This window comes from Haliaeetus leucocephalus, unplaced genomic scaffold (assembly GCF_000737465.1).
Source record: "Haliaeetus leucocephalus isolate CR32 unplaced genomic scaffold, Haliaeetus_leucocephalus-4.0 Scaffold184, whole genome shotgun sequence".
NCBI classification, from domain to species: domain Eukaryota; kingdom Metazoa; phylum Chordata; class Aves; order Accipitriformes; family Accipitridae; genus Haliaeetus; species Haliaeetus leucocephalus.
Window position 1 is genome coordinate 8,925,144 of NW_010972620.1, and position 16,832 is coordinate 8,941,975.

The 16,832-nt window shown below is 43.9% G+C and overlaps 1 protein-coding gene across 2 annotated transcripts in view; it reads left to right on the forward strand.

Moving 5' to 3' along the window:
* The window catches only part of SH3PXD2A (SH3 and PX domains 2A), a 180,631-nt gene that overhangs the window by 35,440 nt on the left and 128,359 nt on the right, over positions 1-16,832 (forward strand). For both annotated transcript variants that reach the window (XM_010564787.1, XM_010564786.1), the window contains exon 3: positions 6,698-6,789. In XM_010564787.1, coding sequence (XP_010563089.1) covers positions 6,698-6,789 — 92 coding nt within the window. The remainder of the gene's footprint in view (positions 1-6,697; positions 6,790-16,832) is intronic.

The following is a 16,832-nucleotide window of genomic DNA, read 5'->3' on the forward strand; positions in this document are numbered from 1 at the left end:
GAAAGCTGAAGTGAAATGCAATGAATACTCTCTTGGTATAAGAAGAGATTTTCTTTTTTTCCCCCACTAGTAAATTAATCTTACTCACTACTGTTTCCTACTCTGTAACAGCTGCTGGTGCATGTGCGTGACTTGAGAGTGGGATCATGCCCACCTCTTTGGAGGTGTGAGCTGTTTTCTGCATTTCTTCCCCTGTCCAGTGGATGTTTTGACTCTTTAGAGAATTGTATAGAACTGTAGAGCAAGAGCATCATTTTGACAAGTTCAGTCCTGCTACTATAAAAGAAGAGTGCAAAGCTTATGGCCCATGCTAGTCCTAAAATGAGTAGGCAGACAACATGCTTAATTTTGAAAAATTTAGAGAATTATGCTGGAATGATGTGGGTGAAGTTGGTGGAGAAAATCTGACATGGGATAATAAAATGAATAAATGAGTCAATAGACCTTTGTCCACTGGAATCTCTGAGGAAGCAGAGGAGGGAGGCAGGTTTGGATGCAAAGTTCGTGGTAATTTTTTTGCCAGATGAGGGTTCTCCATCCATTTCACCTGCCCTGGAAAGAAAAAGCGCAGATGGGCCCTGGCAAATGAGCCGTGCAAATGTTCGACCATTTGTTGTTTTGTTTTTGCAGACTGTCTCTGACAGAGCGTGGTGATTTGCATGGCTGAGAAGCAGGTCTGACTTCTGCTGTTTGGATGTGGTGTTGTTCCGGCACCGGGCATAGGAGCAGTGACAGGCAGAGGCTGTCTGAGAGTTTGTGGGGATACTTGGCAGTAAGGGGAGGTCTGCAGAATGTTCTGTATCAGGGGCATCAGCCCTCCAGACCCTACAGCATGGGCCTCCTGACCCCTCACTCTTGGGTGATTCTTCATTGCATTGTACCAGCTTAGAGAAATGCCATCACAGAGGTAATTAGGCCAGTGGTTTTGCTAAGGCCGCAAGAAACTTTGAAGTTGCAATGAAAAACAGAGGAGTGGGACACACAGGGGAAGATATCCAGGACTTTTCTTATCTGTAAACATGAAAGTACAGGGTCTGGATGTCCTTACTGGTAACCTGAGTGAACTACCAAACAAACTATGTTTTGCCAGTAAATGTGTGCTGCCCACTGGAATTGGTATCTCTGGATGATTTCCCTCTTAACTGTAGGCTTGGAATTAGTTTAGTGTGATTTAAGGTCCTCTGGGCTCATTGGGCCTCGTTTTCTTAATTTGTTTAGGAGTTTTTGCCAGTGTGAAAGAAAGAGCAACTTCATAGCCTTGCCTTGCCAGGGGCATTTTATTTATTAAGCTTTTGATCTCTCAAACACACCTCTGGTGTGTGCTTGTCCAGTATGTACCATCCTGTGTTCAAGAAGGACCTCCGAGGTCGGTGGTTCACAAAACCACTGCTCTCTCCTTACGCAGCCCTCTGGGAAGACTCAGGCCAGCATTTGCAGACTTGCATCTTTGTGTGTATTGGTCCTAATTGAGGGAAGCATCTTTGTGCAGGGAAGCTGTTAAGATGTGAAGTCCCATTGTCATAAAGACTTACCTGAACTTGTCACATGCCTTCCTGCTGTCCCAACTGGAGGTGGATCTAAGTAGAAGCTTACAGGCTTTTCTGTAGTGTGGCTTGAGTACCCAAATGCACGCCACCTAAATAAGAATTAGATGAGCAAGTCACACCAGTGCCAGGAAATATTGGTCATTCTTTTATTAATGTCCACAGTGAGAGAGACCACACTTCAAAAACATAATTACCTGCCTCTTGGTCTCTCAGTCCTGCCTCTCTTTCAAGGTTTAATCCTTGAACCTGTCAAGACAGATACACAGACGTTTCTGTCTCTAGCCATTGTACAGCTAAGCTGGTGCTGACTGAAGATGGAGTAATAGTTAGTCGTAGTCAAGAATGAGAGTTTAAATGAAAAACTTTCAAACTTTATCTCTCATTTTTTAATCTACATTTCAGAATCCTGATGTGTTTAGACCAGCTGCAGTAACGAGAATTAATTGTTTGCAATGCCCCTCGGCACCTGGAGTAGAGCCTCGCTTTCCATTGCCTTATGGTCCTTCCATGCCAGAGGCCCAGAACTATGTCCCAATTACTTCCAAAACTCTGCACCCTCTTTTTTTCCTTCCCTCAGCTCTTTACTTATTCGTACATCTCCCCACTTCTTCTTCAGTCTGAGTCACCACCATGTACTCTTCATCCATGTCTTTGTCTGACGCTTAGTGTTTGCCATCCAACCTCCACACTTCAGTGCTTTGGGTTCAAGCTTAGAGTTACTTGAGGCTCTCAACAAAACAGAAATGGAAAGGGTTTTCACTTAGGTGAAACAATTTATTTCTCTCTTCTGAGAAATGAACTATTTTAATTGCCCCTTGCCCCTTGCTGGACTCATTGCCATTCCCAAATGTCTGGCACTAATGATTAATGTTAATTGAAATGATAAACAATTGAGAACAGGATACTTAATATGAAAAGTCAGGGAGTCACAACTATGCGGTACGGTCAGCTGTCTCTGTGTATTTGTGTGCAGAGCTGGGATTAACCTCACTGAACATTAGGGATCCAAGAGCAATATATCTGAACTCCCTCAATGGGCTGCGGGGAGAGACAGTCAATGATTCACCCCACCCAGAGCTAGACATATGTGGTGGGATAGGCAGAGCAGCCCCTGAAGATGCCGGTCTTTCTCTAGCGATTGTACAGGTTGATAGACCAGTGTGACCAGTCTCCCATTTTAGACATATAAAGTTCAGTGGCATGAATATCACATGCCTACACGCGTGCTGTAGAGCTCTACATATACATGTCTGTGTGCCTGTTTTTTATAAATGTATCTGCATAAATGCAACACAGAGCACTCAGTGCATCCTTACACGTACCTGCACGGTTTTGTACCCATGTGCATGTATTTCGTGGAGCCTTTGAGCTGTAACGTAGCCCCACGGGGCTGTCTGCAGTTCACGTGACATTAAGCGATGAACCCCTGCCTGTGCCTGGTGCTCTGATTCGAGCGCTGTGTGCGGCGTGCAGCAGCCTGCCTGCAGATGAGCTGGTGCTCTGTGAGTAGCCGGCCGTCCCCAGTGCCGAGGGCTGCTTGCTCACACCCTGCCCGGTGTTACAGCTTTTCTAATAGCCTTTCAAATCATCCACTCTGCAAGACTGTCTGAAACCTGTAATACAGAGACAGACATCGTCACAGGATGAAATAACACATAAAAGCATACCTCCTAAGGAACATGTGAGGTCTGAGCAGTGCACGTCCGCCTTTGCATGCCGAGTAAGGAAACATGCTATTACTGATAATACTTGGTGGTTGTGCAAAGCTGAATTCTGCTCGCTGGCACTTTTTATCTCTCACCTTTCCTGTGCAAATTCCTTGCTGTTTCTGGATGCTTACTGTTTGTAGCTGTGTGCATTTACCTCTGGTTTCCGCTTCCCAGGAATAATGTCACTTCCCTATCCTTTCCATCCTTTCACCATCTGTTTTCCTCTTTTTCTTTACCCTTCTTTCTTTGACCCTGCAGTCTTTCCTTCAGGCTGTTGCAGGTCTGCCCTGGAGCTGTCTTGCTGGAAATGCCAGAAACCTGCATTTTCCCCTTGCAGAGTGACAGTGGTGTCCCTCATCTCCTCAATGCACTTTCTGTTCGCTTGCTGGAATTGCGTTGGACTTGGCTTGCTCCTGGGTGGATGTTGCGTGTTTACTGAAGAGACGTTTGTTTCTCAAAAAAGCTTTGCTGCTCCCTGCCACTGTCCAAAATCAATAGACCGACTCTGCCTGGTTTTACTCCCTTGTTTGCACTTTCTTAGCATTTCTTACCCCTTCTTAAAGCTTTGTTCCTTAATCAAAACAAGGAAAAATTGACTAGCTGCAGACTTACACCTGAGTTCCCCGAAAAACATGCAATGGCAGGTTACTACCGAGTGGATTTCATTTCACCTCTGCGCACTGGGCTGAAAATTGCAGTACTTTGGGAGGTGATTCAGAAGCAGGAGAGCCTGCCCTGCCCCTGGGCTGCCATGTCCGTAGGGTGGGAAGGTGGATGGCTGGGTGTGGAAATGGCTTCGGCTGATTTTTATCCACTGCCTGTGAAAGCCTGGAGTCACGGATGTGCTTTTGAATTACCCCTCCCCGGCCTGGCAGGACCACAGTGCTCCTGGATATTTCCAGGCAGGGGACCACTGATTCAGGGGGGTCAGATTTCCTAAGGCTTCTAAAGATTTAGAAACACAAATCTCCATGGCAGCTTGATAGGATTTGTGCTCCTCCATCACTGAAAACCTACTCTGTGCTCCAGTTCAGTATTGACATCTGTAGCCTGGTTTTTGGGAAGGGTGAACACCTGTGACCTGTAGGGAAGTGGTGACTCTTTGAGAAGGTGTCTGATGTCCAGGACCCCCTGCGATAGGTATAACTTGGGTATTTGTGTTTCTCTAGTAATGATACATATCATTTGCAGTGCTTGCTCTTGCCTCATTGACTGCACAAGATCAAGCCCTTTGAGATTTCAAAACACACTGTAGATATTAAATATCTGAGCCTCATAACCTTTCTGCGGATTAGGTAAGTGTTATTGCTCAGCATTGTAAATGGGTAACTGAAGATTTATCCCTGCTGAATTTGATGGAAGGAGGTTAAGTAACCTGCCTGAACTGAGAAGGGCGTTAGTAATAGAGCCGTCACTAAATCTCAGCTCCATCCACTGTTGGTCAGACGGCATTGCTTCTCTATGTAAGTCTGTCTCCTCCTTGAGATGCAGATGAACAAAACGTGCTTTTAATGTTGTCTATGTTCTTGTTAGCCTGTGCTGGTGAGGCATTACTCTTTGTCTTTCAACATGCTGTGACTGTTACTATTCCCGGGCAGTTCCTAACTTCCCAGTGTTAGTCCTGATTTGCCAGCTGGATGCATGCATTTATGTGCACTTGGAATAAGGGCAGAGAGCTCACACCTTTGTTACGCTTTTAGGCAAGATTGAGTGGATAGCAGTGGGGACCAGGGCATCCTTCATTCAAATTAAAGCACTTGAGTTTTTCACCTGTTACGTTGCATCCTGTGGTAGTGCAGCAACCAGCCATGCTCTGTACGCATGCCCCAGCACTTAGACCTGCCAGGCTGTTGCCCGGCTTCTGCATCTGATACTGCTTCCTTATTGCGAGGTATCTCTTTCTGCTCTATAGTGCAGTTGCATGTGACCAAAGGCCAGGGCCTCATCCTTCACAAGCCTGCTTATATCAAATGGATTTTCCTTGTGTTTTTACAACATGGTTCCACCAGGAAAAGGAGAGCTATAGGTGGGGAAGTACTTGGCTCTGAATTTCAGGTCACCTCAAAACAAGACCTCATCATCTAATACTGGAGACCTGCAGTTTCAGAGCAGGATTTTTTCATTTATCAGCTCTTTCGCTTCACATCCCCAAGCAGGAGTGGTCTTGGAAACAAATCTGGTGACTTTGAAAGCCTGGTTAAAAACAGCCGTGAGGGTAACCAGCTGCCCTATCCTGCCTTCTGGTGTGTCTGACCAAGATCAATCAGATGTCTCATGGGTTAGTATAACCAGTTCGCCCTAATGCACCTTCATTTAGCTCTGGTGCAGTTTTTCATCCATCTTTCAAGACTGTTTGTCCTACTTTCAAGTAGCAGAAGAGCCAGACAATCTCATTTTGTCAAACAGGTTTACAGCACTTCTAAGAAGCTTGGTCTATATTTAACCTGTGGCCTATTTTCAATGTAACTTAGCACAGGAGGAGGTGAACACCAGCCTCTTTTCCTCTCCTGCAGGTCATTTCTGGAGGCAATCTCAGAGTCACGTCACTTAGAGCTGCTGTCCCATCTCTGTGGGCTGAGGACAGCTCTTTGGCCTCTTTTGGCACCATAAAGCTCTAGATTCTGAACAGCAAATTCATAGCACGTTTCTGCCTTGTGTGCTTCTCTCATTGGTTTGAAGTCTCGCTTTCCAGTACACTGCAACATAATGTGGTTGCTTCCCAAATGGTACTTAACTATTGCTGAATGCATTAGTGCTGTGTACCTGTGCCTTGCAGAATGCATGGACGTTGTTAGCCACAATGTGATGTGAAGCCTTCTTCATGCGGAAATAGCCTCTCTGCCTTCTTTTTTTTTTCCAGTCACTTAATCAAACTTCCTTTCCTGTTAATTTAGGAGCAAATTGTTGTTTGGTTTGTTGGGGGTTTTTTTAGCAAACTGCTTTTTCTGTTGACAGTGCTTAATGGAAAGCTTTATGGAGCACATTCATCTGTTGTATTAGTGGGTGTTGAGTCTGTAGATTTTCACTGCTTGAATTTGCATGCATTGGCATAAAGCGTGTAAGCCCTAAGCACTGTTTAAGGTGCTGTGCAAACACATATCATGCAGACTGTCCCAGCCACACAACACTTACCTACTCAGTGTTATGGTTTTGCACACGTGGAACAAATTCTGCTTTTGTACACATGGCAAAAAAATTACATTGGCTGACTCTAAGAACCATTGCTTGTCTCAGTTCATTGCATTCTACTTGACATTTGCAGTCAAGACATGGTATTTCCATTCTTCTCAGGTAAGTAGCCAGGCATGATGCTTTCCTTTTGTATTCCCTTCCCCCTGCCAGCGCTGTTTTGCCTCATCTTGCTTGGTAGTTTAGATGTTTGAGGCCATGTTTTGAACTTGACTTTTCTAAGTGCTTCTCCCTCCCTGTTTCGTTTTGCAGGCGCTGGTTCGGCTTCCTCCTCACATTTCACAGTGCGATGAAGTCTTCAGGTTCTTTGAGGCTCGCCCAGAAGACCTTAACCCTCCAAAAGAGTAAGTGCTGTGATGGATTTCCAGTGCTGCTCAGTTCATTTTGATTAGCGGGAAGGAAAAGGTCATTTGGTTTTATTACTGCTATAGGTGTGGGAAAAGATTTTGTAGCTTTCAAGCACTACCTAGAAAATGCCCAGCAATTATGTAGAACTATGTTGGGTGTGTGGAGGACAGGGGAGTCAAGCAACCCTCAGACACAATTTTCAGCCATCCTCCGCCCACCTTTGCATTGTTTCTTGCTGATGGTTCTAATGAGAGAACCTCCCCTGGCTTGTGGGTTTTACGTGATAATTATCACCAAAGAGTCATTTAGTTCCCAAAAGCATTGGCTCAGCAGCAGGGGGAAATCCTACCAGTAAGCACTTGGCTCATAATTACCAGCTGCTTCTTTAAATGTACTCCTGCCCGGAGATACTTAGTTATCTGAAGGGAGCAAGATTGTGGTCCAGATCCAAAATTGTCTCTGGAGAGTCTATTCTTTCTAAGCAGGAAGCCAAGAAAAAGGCTGGGAAAAGAGTTCCCATTGAATACGAAACAGAATTGTAGCCTTTACCTTGGAGCAGACAGGCTGATTCAGGCTGATGCAGTCAGGGTTCAGAGGACTAATTTATCCAGGGAAAGCGTTGGCAGGAGGGTATTTACAAGCAACTGCGCTGCCTTGCCTCGTATTTCCTTTTCTCCTTGATACCGAACAGGATGTATTTTGCTGTGCTCCGCAGTAAGATTTTGACTTGGTCCCATTGTGTTTTGTGCTGCTTTGTTGCCCAATTTGAAACTTGATTGCAGGCTGTGTTACCGTAATTTGCTTTCTCCAGTGTTTGCACAGCCCATTAGGTAAGGGGAAATGGATGTAAAGCTTTTGGGTTTTGGGAGCTTCAGCACACACAAACCTGTAGTTAGTGGAAAGATTTGTATTGGCTTCAGCTATCTGTTCCCATGCTGGTATAGAGGAGAGAACCTTTGCAGTTTGTTTTCCCCAACTTTGTCTCTTGCACATACATGGTTTTATACAAGGGGATGTATTAGCATTTGTATTAAAGAAAACACTGCTAGCGTAGAGAGAGTGAAGTCTTTTTTGAATGAGAGAAAGAGCAGTTTTTAAATCAAAGATCTGAAAAAAGAGCTGGTTTTCTGTTTGGTTTTTTTCTAGCCAGCTTTGGTTTAGAAAAATGTCTGCGGTGAATAAATACGGTTGCGTGTTCATTGTTAAACACATATTGCAAACTTAGAAACCATTGCAGCAGGATATAGCTATACTCTTGAGACCTGCTGACCATCACAGTTTCCATTTAGTAAGAAGGTTCCATCCTTTGTAAGAAGGTTTGCAAATGTTGCCTGATCCCACAACACCCCTCTGATGCAAGGAGGCATCCCCATGTCCCAGGCAGAAACAGACACCCAGAAGAGGAGTGAGGTCCCCAGGGTTATGGGAGAGTTCATCTGGAGGATCTCAAACGGACCTCAGGAATCTGCTTTAAATGCTGTTTAACACTTCTGTCTGCTTTCTGTACTGATATGGACCCTAGAGCATTAGGCCTGAGTAAAATAGGGTCAGGACTGGACCTCCGCAAGGCAGGGAATGGGGACTGAGGCCCACCCCTGGGCTGGCACTAGCCATTATGGCTTTCTTTCTCTTTGCCCTCCTACAAGTCGTTGAGGGACGTTTGCTGAGCTCCCTGTTCAACAGCCTTGCAGCAATTTTCAAGTTATCCATTTGCTCCCCCCCTGGAAAAACAAAAAAGGCTAAATGTTCTCAGCCCAAGCCTTGCATCTTATTCCAACCTAGTAATATGTGTGATTTATTTCCCTGGAAAATGTAGAGCAATAACCTGATTAAATCTCACTTCACTAATGTCTGCAAGACATTAATCTAGCTGGGTTTAAACAAATCCTACCTCGTCTTCTGTAAGCAAACAGATCTTAGGGAAGGTGTCTAAGGTTTCTGCTGGGAGTGCTTCACAAAAGATGTATTGTTGAAACTGAAGATTAGTCTCTACAAAAAGATGATGTAAAAGCCAACGGAAACATCCTAGTGTTTTTCTTCTGTGAACTGTGGGGGAAAGGAGGAGATCTGGGGCTCACTGGACCACTGTGTAGGGTCCGGGGGAAGGACACCTCCAGGGCGATTCTCAGCCTCAGCAGTCACTGCAGGAAGGAGCACGATCAGCCACAGAAACCCCCAATTTATTCCCTAATTTTGCTACTCTGCCAAGCCCCTCCAGAAACAGTGAGCCAGTGGTGCCCAAGCCCTATGAATTCAGTCTTCCCTGGACCTCATGGTCCATCCTTCATCTCACTGGGGGTGGTAGGGGTGTAGCCTGGGGGCAGCATCCAGACTACTCTAATTATTTTATCTATTTCTTCAGCTGCTTCTTTTAGCCCTCAGTGCAGAGGTGGTTCATATATTGATATACCAGCATAGACATGCCATTCAACTGGCTGGATTAAAGGAGAACATATATTGCCAAGCGAGGGACTTAGCCACCAAGGGATGGCAGAACAGAGTTGCTTGTGCCGCTTTCATGTCTCCTCTCTGCACAATGAAATGGTCTTTAGTTTCATGGTCACCTGCTCTGTTTTTCTGCAGCAGCTCAGCCTCATAAGACAAAGCCTGACCTAGAGTTTAATTAACTAACTTTCAGGAATGTAGCCTTAATCCCATGGGCTTTTGGGTTGTTGAGCCCAGAGAGTCCACTGAGTTATTGCCTGTCTGTAGAGCAGTGACTGAGCACGTGCGCCCAGCCAGAAAAAACATGGAAGCTTAAACTTTGAGGGAGGAGGCACAAAAAAGTCTGGTTTACCTGGCAGGTGGGGTGCGCGGAGAGGTATCCATGCCCTTAATTTTTGAGCCATGACTCGCGATGAAGCGTGTGCAGTAATTTATGGATTACTGCAGTAATTCGGCTGCGAAGCTGTGCCCTTCACTTCTGTTCCTATTGTCCTAAAAGAAACCAACATCTCCCTGTAGTCCCTTAGGCACTTTTACAAACGTGTTCCTGGCTTCTTCCTTATAACTCTTCATCGGCCCTACCCTTGCCTCCTCCCTGCTTCTGTGTACTGTCCTGTCCGGGTTATGCTGTGTTTGGCTTGCAGGCTGCTCCCTACAGGGTCATTTCCTACTGCTGCTGTGCTCTGATTGCCCGCAGTGCTGAGCAGCCCGCAATCCAGCTATAATAAAAGCTGGGCTTTCCCAACACTGTTCCAATCTGGCCGATTTGTTCAGTTGGATTCGCAGCTTAGGTTTTCTGTTTCCTGTTTTGGTGACGGTCCAGGCTTTCGAGTCCTGTGACAATAGGCAGAAGGTATTCCTTTCAGCCCCATGAAAGCTCTTCCGAGTACAGCAGCTGACAGGCAGATAGCTGGAGAGATGTCTCAAGAAATCACAGCGTCTGAACCAGCTGACAGCCTCCTTTGAGTCTGCTCCTGCTGGTGGAGCTGGCTCCAGGTCAGATAGCTCCCAGCCACAGGTTTCCTTCGTGCTGCATGGGAGAGACCATAGGAGGACACTCGGTCCCTCCGTGGGATAGTCTGGGAGCTCGCTCAGACTGTTTCACGTGGTGGAAGCATGGCCTTTGTAAGGGAGCCAGCACACACCGGGACCACTGATGTGCAAGGCAGGGTTTGGAGCTCCAGTGCCAGTGTTCCCAGGGCAGCCAGTTTTCAACTGCTTAGGCCTGTAATATGTGGAATTTTAGTGTTTGAGCAAATGTGTATGTATATAGGCAAATGGCTGGGCTTGTGTCTTTTACCATGCCCATGTAAGGACCAGATCCTGCATTGCTATGGGAAAAGATACTGTAAGGTAAGGAGGAAGGGCATTTTTATTTATCCATTATTCTAAGTTAAAATACCATGTCACTGAAAGCCATTCATTTGCTGGATACTTCTGTTAATAATTATAATTACTGATAACTAAGCCAGAGGTGGATTAATTTCAGACTTCTACTGGGGATTTAAATTCAAGGCTGAGGTCAGGCCAGGGCTCATAGTCAACAAACAAAATCTCAGAAACCATTTTTTTAATGATTCTTTTTTTACTAGAAATAACGGAAATACCCAAAGAGTAGGATTAATCAGTTAGACATTGCATATGGTCCACTGCTTTTAGGGCTTTTTTGCAGGTACGTTCAAAGTATCGCAGCCAGACCACTCATGTGTGAGTTTGCTTTTTCTTTCTGGGTCTGGATCCAGTCTAAAAAGCAGATCAGGAGCCAATGATTCAGTTCTCCAATACTCCCCCTGCAGAAATGCATGCAGACTCAAATGAGACTTCTGTTTAAACCACCACTAATAATACTAACAGCTGAATTTAAAACAGTGTTCGGTATCTGAGAATATTTTTCCTGTAAGAATCATAAAGTGGTTTTCAAACAATATGCAGATCTGGGAAAACTAGGGAACTTATTAGGTATATGACATAATATTATGAGGTTTGATGCAGAAAATGGACTTAATGGTGAAGGTGCCTTTACTGAAGAACAGAAATGCTTTATTGTGGTCTGTAGCTATGGGCTTTACTGATTGTATCTCTCACATAAATATTGGTATAACACTCAGATACTCAGATGCCAGGCAGCCACTGTAAAATGGAGGCTGGATTCTCCATTTATTCTTCATGTATTACAAATTTCTGATAAGGAAACTGGAAAGAAGTTGCCAGGGTAATGCAGTGACCATGTTAAGGAAGCATGCTTTAGTTTATGAGTCTATCAGTGCTAAAGCAGAGTTCCCTAATATGCTTCTTTCTATCCATAAGCATGACTGTTTACATATGACTATTTCTGTTTCCCAAGTGTACTCTGATCTGCCCTGCGATAACAATTCAATTACCTATTGGTAGAGGAGGAGAATTTTTCATCTGTAAAATATCTATATTTATTCTGATTTGTTTGATATTATACAAATAATTTCTCTTCTATTTCATCCCTTATATTTCTCTTATCCTTTTAGAACTGTGTTTCCCAACACATTTGATAGTTAACTCTCTGAGCAGATGTGCTATGAGGAAAGATGTCATTCTTTTTTTGTGGTTGCTGTTTCTTACAGGAATTTTAGTATAGGTAATTTTCACATTGTTTAGGAATGTGGTCAGCACCATTTTATGACAGTCGGTGTTACAGTCTGCACTTGGCAGTGGTATTGTGGCTGCTCAATATTAGGGGAATTCATTCCACTTGAGAGGTGCAGAATGGAAATTAATTTCCCTAAGAAATGCAAAATCAGAAAAAAGATGGAAGTTTTATTTTTATGTGATTTATCATCTGGGAAGTAAATTCTAAAACACAGAGCAGGAAAAGCTCTGAATAAAGATGGTGGCAGGATAAGGCAGTTAAGACACACTGTTCTGAAGGGAAGAAAAAGTTAATATTTTCAAAGAATGACTTAATCACCTTCACTGAGATTTAGGTAGCTAAGGATGCAATAACCTGTTAGGGCTGAGTTTGCCAGAGCCTTGCTTGGCTACTCCTAATTAGTCATCCAGCTCTCACTGATTTCAGTGGGAATTAGTGTAGTAGAGCACCTGTGTTTAGTTTTTCAAATGTGCCTATTTTAGGGCTGTATTTACTAGAAATATTTGGCCTCAGCACCTAAATTTGAAATGGTGAAAATGTTTTTTCGGCTTCTAAATCACAGATGTGCTTTACAGTATCCTGCCCATAGTGTGGGACTATCATAAATCTGTGGCTGAGAGGTCAGGCAGCCTTGTGCCCCAGAAATAGAGGAGTGAAGTGTGGCTGATTCCCAGTTGTGCTCCCTCTGACCCGAAGAGTGGGTGTTCAGTCTCTGGGACCTGGCTGTTTTTCAGATGGGGCTCTAGGTACCCCAACAGTGTATGCTGCCTTTCAGCAATGCCTATTATCATGATCTTTGGGAAGGTCTCGCTTGGAGATTGTTATCTTAAATAAACTAAGCCAATGGAGGGATGGAGGAGTCTCTAGGAATGGAAAAAAAGGAAATAACAGATGCATTACTTGTCCTCTTCTTTAGTTACACGTGGGACTTTCCCTTTTGTTTGCAACATATAAATGATTTGGGCTGGAATATCAAATGGAGGATATTAAAATTTGCTACTGGCTGCAACATTGGTGATACCAGCAAATAACTCAGCCTTCCTGAGAGAAGATTTGAATCTTTTTGCTACTCATCCAGAAAATGAAAAAAGAAATTATATGTAGATAAATACCAAACAATAAACCTGGGGGAAAGCAGAAACCACATTAAATGAAATAGGCTCAGCAACCACAAAAAAAAGATGTAGAAGAATGGCAGTTGGAACAGCACACGTTACTGCTGTTACTGTAGAGCAAAAGCTTTTATTCCTTGCCTTGAATATCACAGTTGGGTTTGCTTGTGCTTTATAGGTCTGACTGTGAAAGGACACAGGGCCGAGAGGAGCAAAGATAGTTTAATGTACTGACACTTGGCATTGGCAGCCAAGTGCACAGAAATAGCTTTTGCCTGGATTGGTTATGAGCATGCTGCAGGGTTTAAAAGTGGCATGCTATCACAGGCACAGGATGGATTAAGAATAACCAGACTTATCCAAATTCCATCAGAATGTGACCAAGATCAGAGCCTTGCCGACACGCTGCTGCTTCAGCAGCGGCCCCGGACACTACCTTGCTGGGGCCAAACTCAACGGTGGTGTCAGTGCTAGTAAAAGTTTACTGTTTATGAGCACAAATTCAAGACAATTTTTCTTTTCTTTCTCTGTAGAAGAGTTGGGACCGAAGAGGTATTTTGAAATGCAGAGTCGTTGGCTTTAGAAAAGCTAAATGCCAGGCCTGTTGGCTCAAGGGCCTTTTTCCTGTCCAGTAATTTTTGTTCATATCCTAAAGGAACAATCACTGCTGATAATTTGCCAATGCCTATTTTGTAGATTAGAAAGCGATAGTTTGCTTAATGTTTAACTTAACCCATAAAATTCCTTCCTTCAGTCAATGTTGGAAGAAACATTTCTTCCAAAATCTGTCAGGAAAGCCTGTTCTGCTGGTGCTTCTATATGCAAAACCCATTAGGGAGCCAAAAGAACAAATTTATTCATCTGGCATGGAGGAAAACCTGGGCTAACAAGGCAGGATTGGAGCAGAACCAAAATAACCAGATTCAGAGGTTATCGAGCTTGTTGTGAAGGATTTGGGGCACCTGTTATCCCTGAGCCTTCCCTTCTAGAAATGTTTGGCTCAGTGCCACAAGATCTTCTGAAAGTCTCAGTTTAAAGACTGGTGATGCTGGATTTGATGCCCCAGAATAGGGGCAACCCATAGGGTTGAATCACCCATGCTGTTAAACACAAAAGAGATCTTTAGGTCCACGCGGAAGAGAAGCGTCTGGTCCTGCTGTGCCTTGTGGATAAGCCTGGAACTGAGGAGAGAAAGAGGGATGGGGACTTCCTCTTCTTATCTGGATTTCTTGTTCTCGTGAGCCCCTGCTAGCAGGTTAATTGAATGCACTGAGGTATCTGTCACCGTTGACTCATGACCTGCCAGGCAGGAGGAGATGGGGTGGAGTTTTCTTTTCACTAACATGACAGAATTGAATATAGCCTGTCTTGTCCTCTGTGTGTCACATCTCTGAAAAACAAGAATAGGCAGCTTGTGTTACAAATATAGTTGTGTCATGGAGAAGAATCCAACTTGTCATTGCCATGTCTATATTTAATATGGTCGCACTATTGTTTAATCAAGTTCTTTTTCCACTCTGAAGAGGAGGGCACTAGGGACAGACGTGCTCAATGGGGTGTTTGCTGCCAGAGTGATAAATTATCCCCCAGTGGCGCCTGGGGTCAGATGGGACTTTTCAGTGCTCTGCGCTTCCTATTGTTGATCACTGTGTAATTTTGACATTGCTTATCTGGAGAGTCCCTTTATTTTTAATGCTGTTGAGGATCAGTAGCCTCACTGCTTATAAAAAGAGCTTTTTTCTCATGTACATGTGCCTAGTGCAACCCTATATGTGATTCTGAACTGGTTGGGGGCAATGTAAGACATCCCATTACATTTGATAGAGTTTTATCAGGCTGTACTATATGTTACAGAGAAGGCATTGCTTAAAATGTGTTTTAATGCTGTTGACTAAAGGCCAGGTGGAGTTGACATCTCACATTTATTTAAGGTGGAGCATTTCTGTCTAAACACTGGGAAGTAGGGGTGATATTTCCTTGGTAAACAGGACTTTGAACTTCAAGAGTCTCTGGTACTGCCTTTAGCATGCAGCAATTGCCACTGAAGAGAGAGGATGAAGCGTTAGCAATCAGAGTGTTGAAGAACAGGTAAAGCAAGTCAGGTCTTTCTGGAGAGCCACTGCCTCCTGCTTTGAATTAGGCGGAGAGCTGGGCTTCCTTTCTGGCTTGACTGTATCATAACACCGTGTTAGACAATTATTTTTTGGTGTGCCTGGCTTCACCTGTTCACCCCATGCCACCAAGGGATTTATGCTGGAAATTCATTTCATTACATACACAGGGCTTGGTGTTTCATGTCCACAGCGTTTTGCATTCAGCTCCCAGTGCTGTTGCTGTTTAAAATCTTGCTTGTAGCAAGCCTGGAAAGAAAAAAACATTTGTGGCAGTAGGGAACTGTCCCCTGGAGCGCTGCACATGTCCAAGATGATATGTTTTGCTCTGTCCTTCTGTCTCTTGAGGAATGGGGTGCCTTCTTTAGGACTTAGGATGTATAAAAAATACCAGAACTCAAGTGGGTCTGGCTATAGGAGACACAGTGATCTATTGGTAGATTCATTTCCACCCTTTCCGTCTTCTTGACCAGTCTGCAGCTGACTGCCTTTCATGCATGCTGTTCCCAGAAACACAAGCAGGGGATCAAATAACAACATGTTTTGACTCCAAACTCTGGAGTGACTTATCATGTTATCAAAGCTTTTGATTTAATTGAAATTTCACAGATAACCCTAGACCTGCTTTTAAGTGCAGACTCAAGTGCCAGTGGGAATTCAATTAAAACCCTCCCCCCGCCTTTTAATGCTTGCATTTTGTTTGGGAGGTTTATGGAAGGGATTTGCTACTGCTTATCTTTAGCTAGAGATGTGTGTCTAGGTTCAAAGAAACCCTTTGTCTTTGGGCGACTTTCTTTTTCCAGTTATGCCAGAATTTGATTGGAACGACCCTGCTGACAGTAATGGACTATTCAGGATTTACACTGATGTAAGGATTGCAGAATTTGTTGTGTTAAAAGTAGAATTCTTTCCTTGTTTCCATTCGCATCTCTTAAAACAATTGGCCTAAGCTCAGGAAAGATGTTCGTTTAAACAGACCTCAGATATATTCTGAATAGAGGATTGACTGTGGCTTTGCAATCCTTTAGTCTAATCTAATAAATGCTGGTTATTTGCTGGATTCTTGCAAGCTGTATTTGCTTCCCAGCTCCAAGGAGTTTTAATAGCCACTCCAGTAATGCTGACTGCAGTGCACTGTGGTGAACCTCAGAACATTGTATATGTCTGATTACATTTGCTTTCAATTACAGTCTTGTGGGTTTGAAAAATCAGAGCAGTTCAGGCTCATTTGGGAACCACCGCAAAAAATCACTAGTAACCTGAGATTCCTAGTGCTTGAAACTATAAAAGAAGAAGAAAATGGGGGCCAAAAAATGTCTGGTTTTCTTTATGAGAAGAGACCCATTGCAACAGCTGTGGGGTTAGGATGGCAGGGGCACCCTATCTAACAGATAAACCTTTTACTTTCCCATCCAAGCATGCTGGGAATGAAGTGTGAATGACTCATACCAGAGACAGCGTTCATCAGAGACTTGAAGCTGTCCTGGTTCACTAGTGAATTGGCAATGTTGCCATGTTTGCTGCTCCCTGTTGGATAGGTTGCTGGTCTCAGTTCTTTTCCTAATGATTAGAACCTCACCAATGTTGTTCTCTCTTGCTAGGGGAGCTGTAGAGTTCTTGAGGATGTTAAGATTAAATTAATCTTCTTATTTCCATCAAAATGCAGTATTTTGTGGAGATATTGATTATCCTCTAAATCTGGCTAAAAGAGGAGCTTTCTTTTCAGGAAAACGTTTTACCAAAAATGA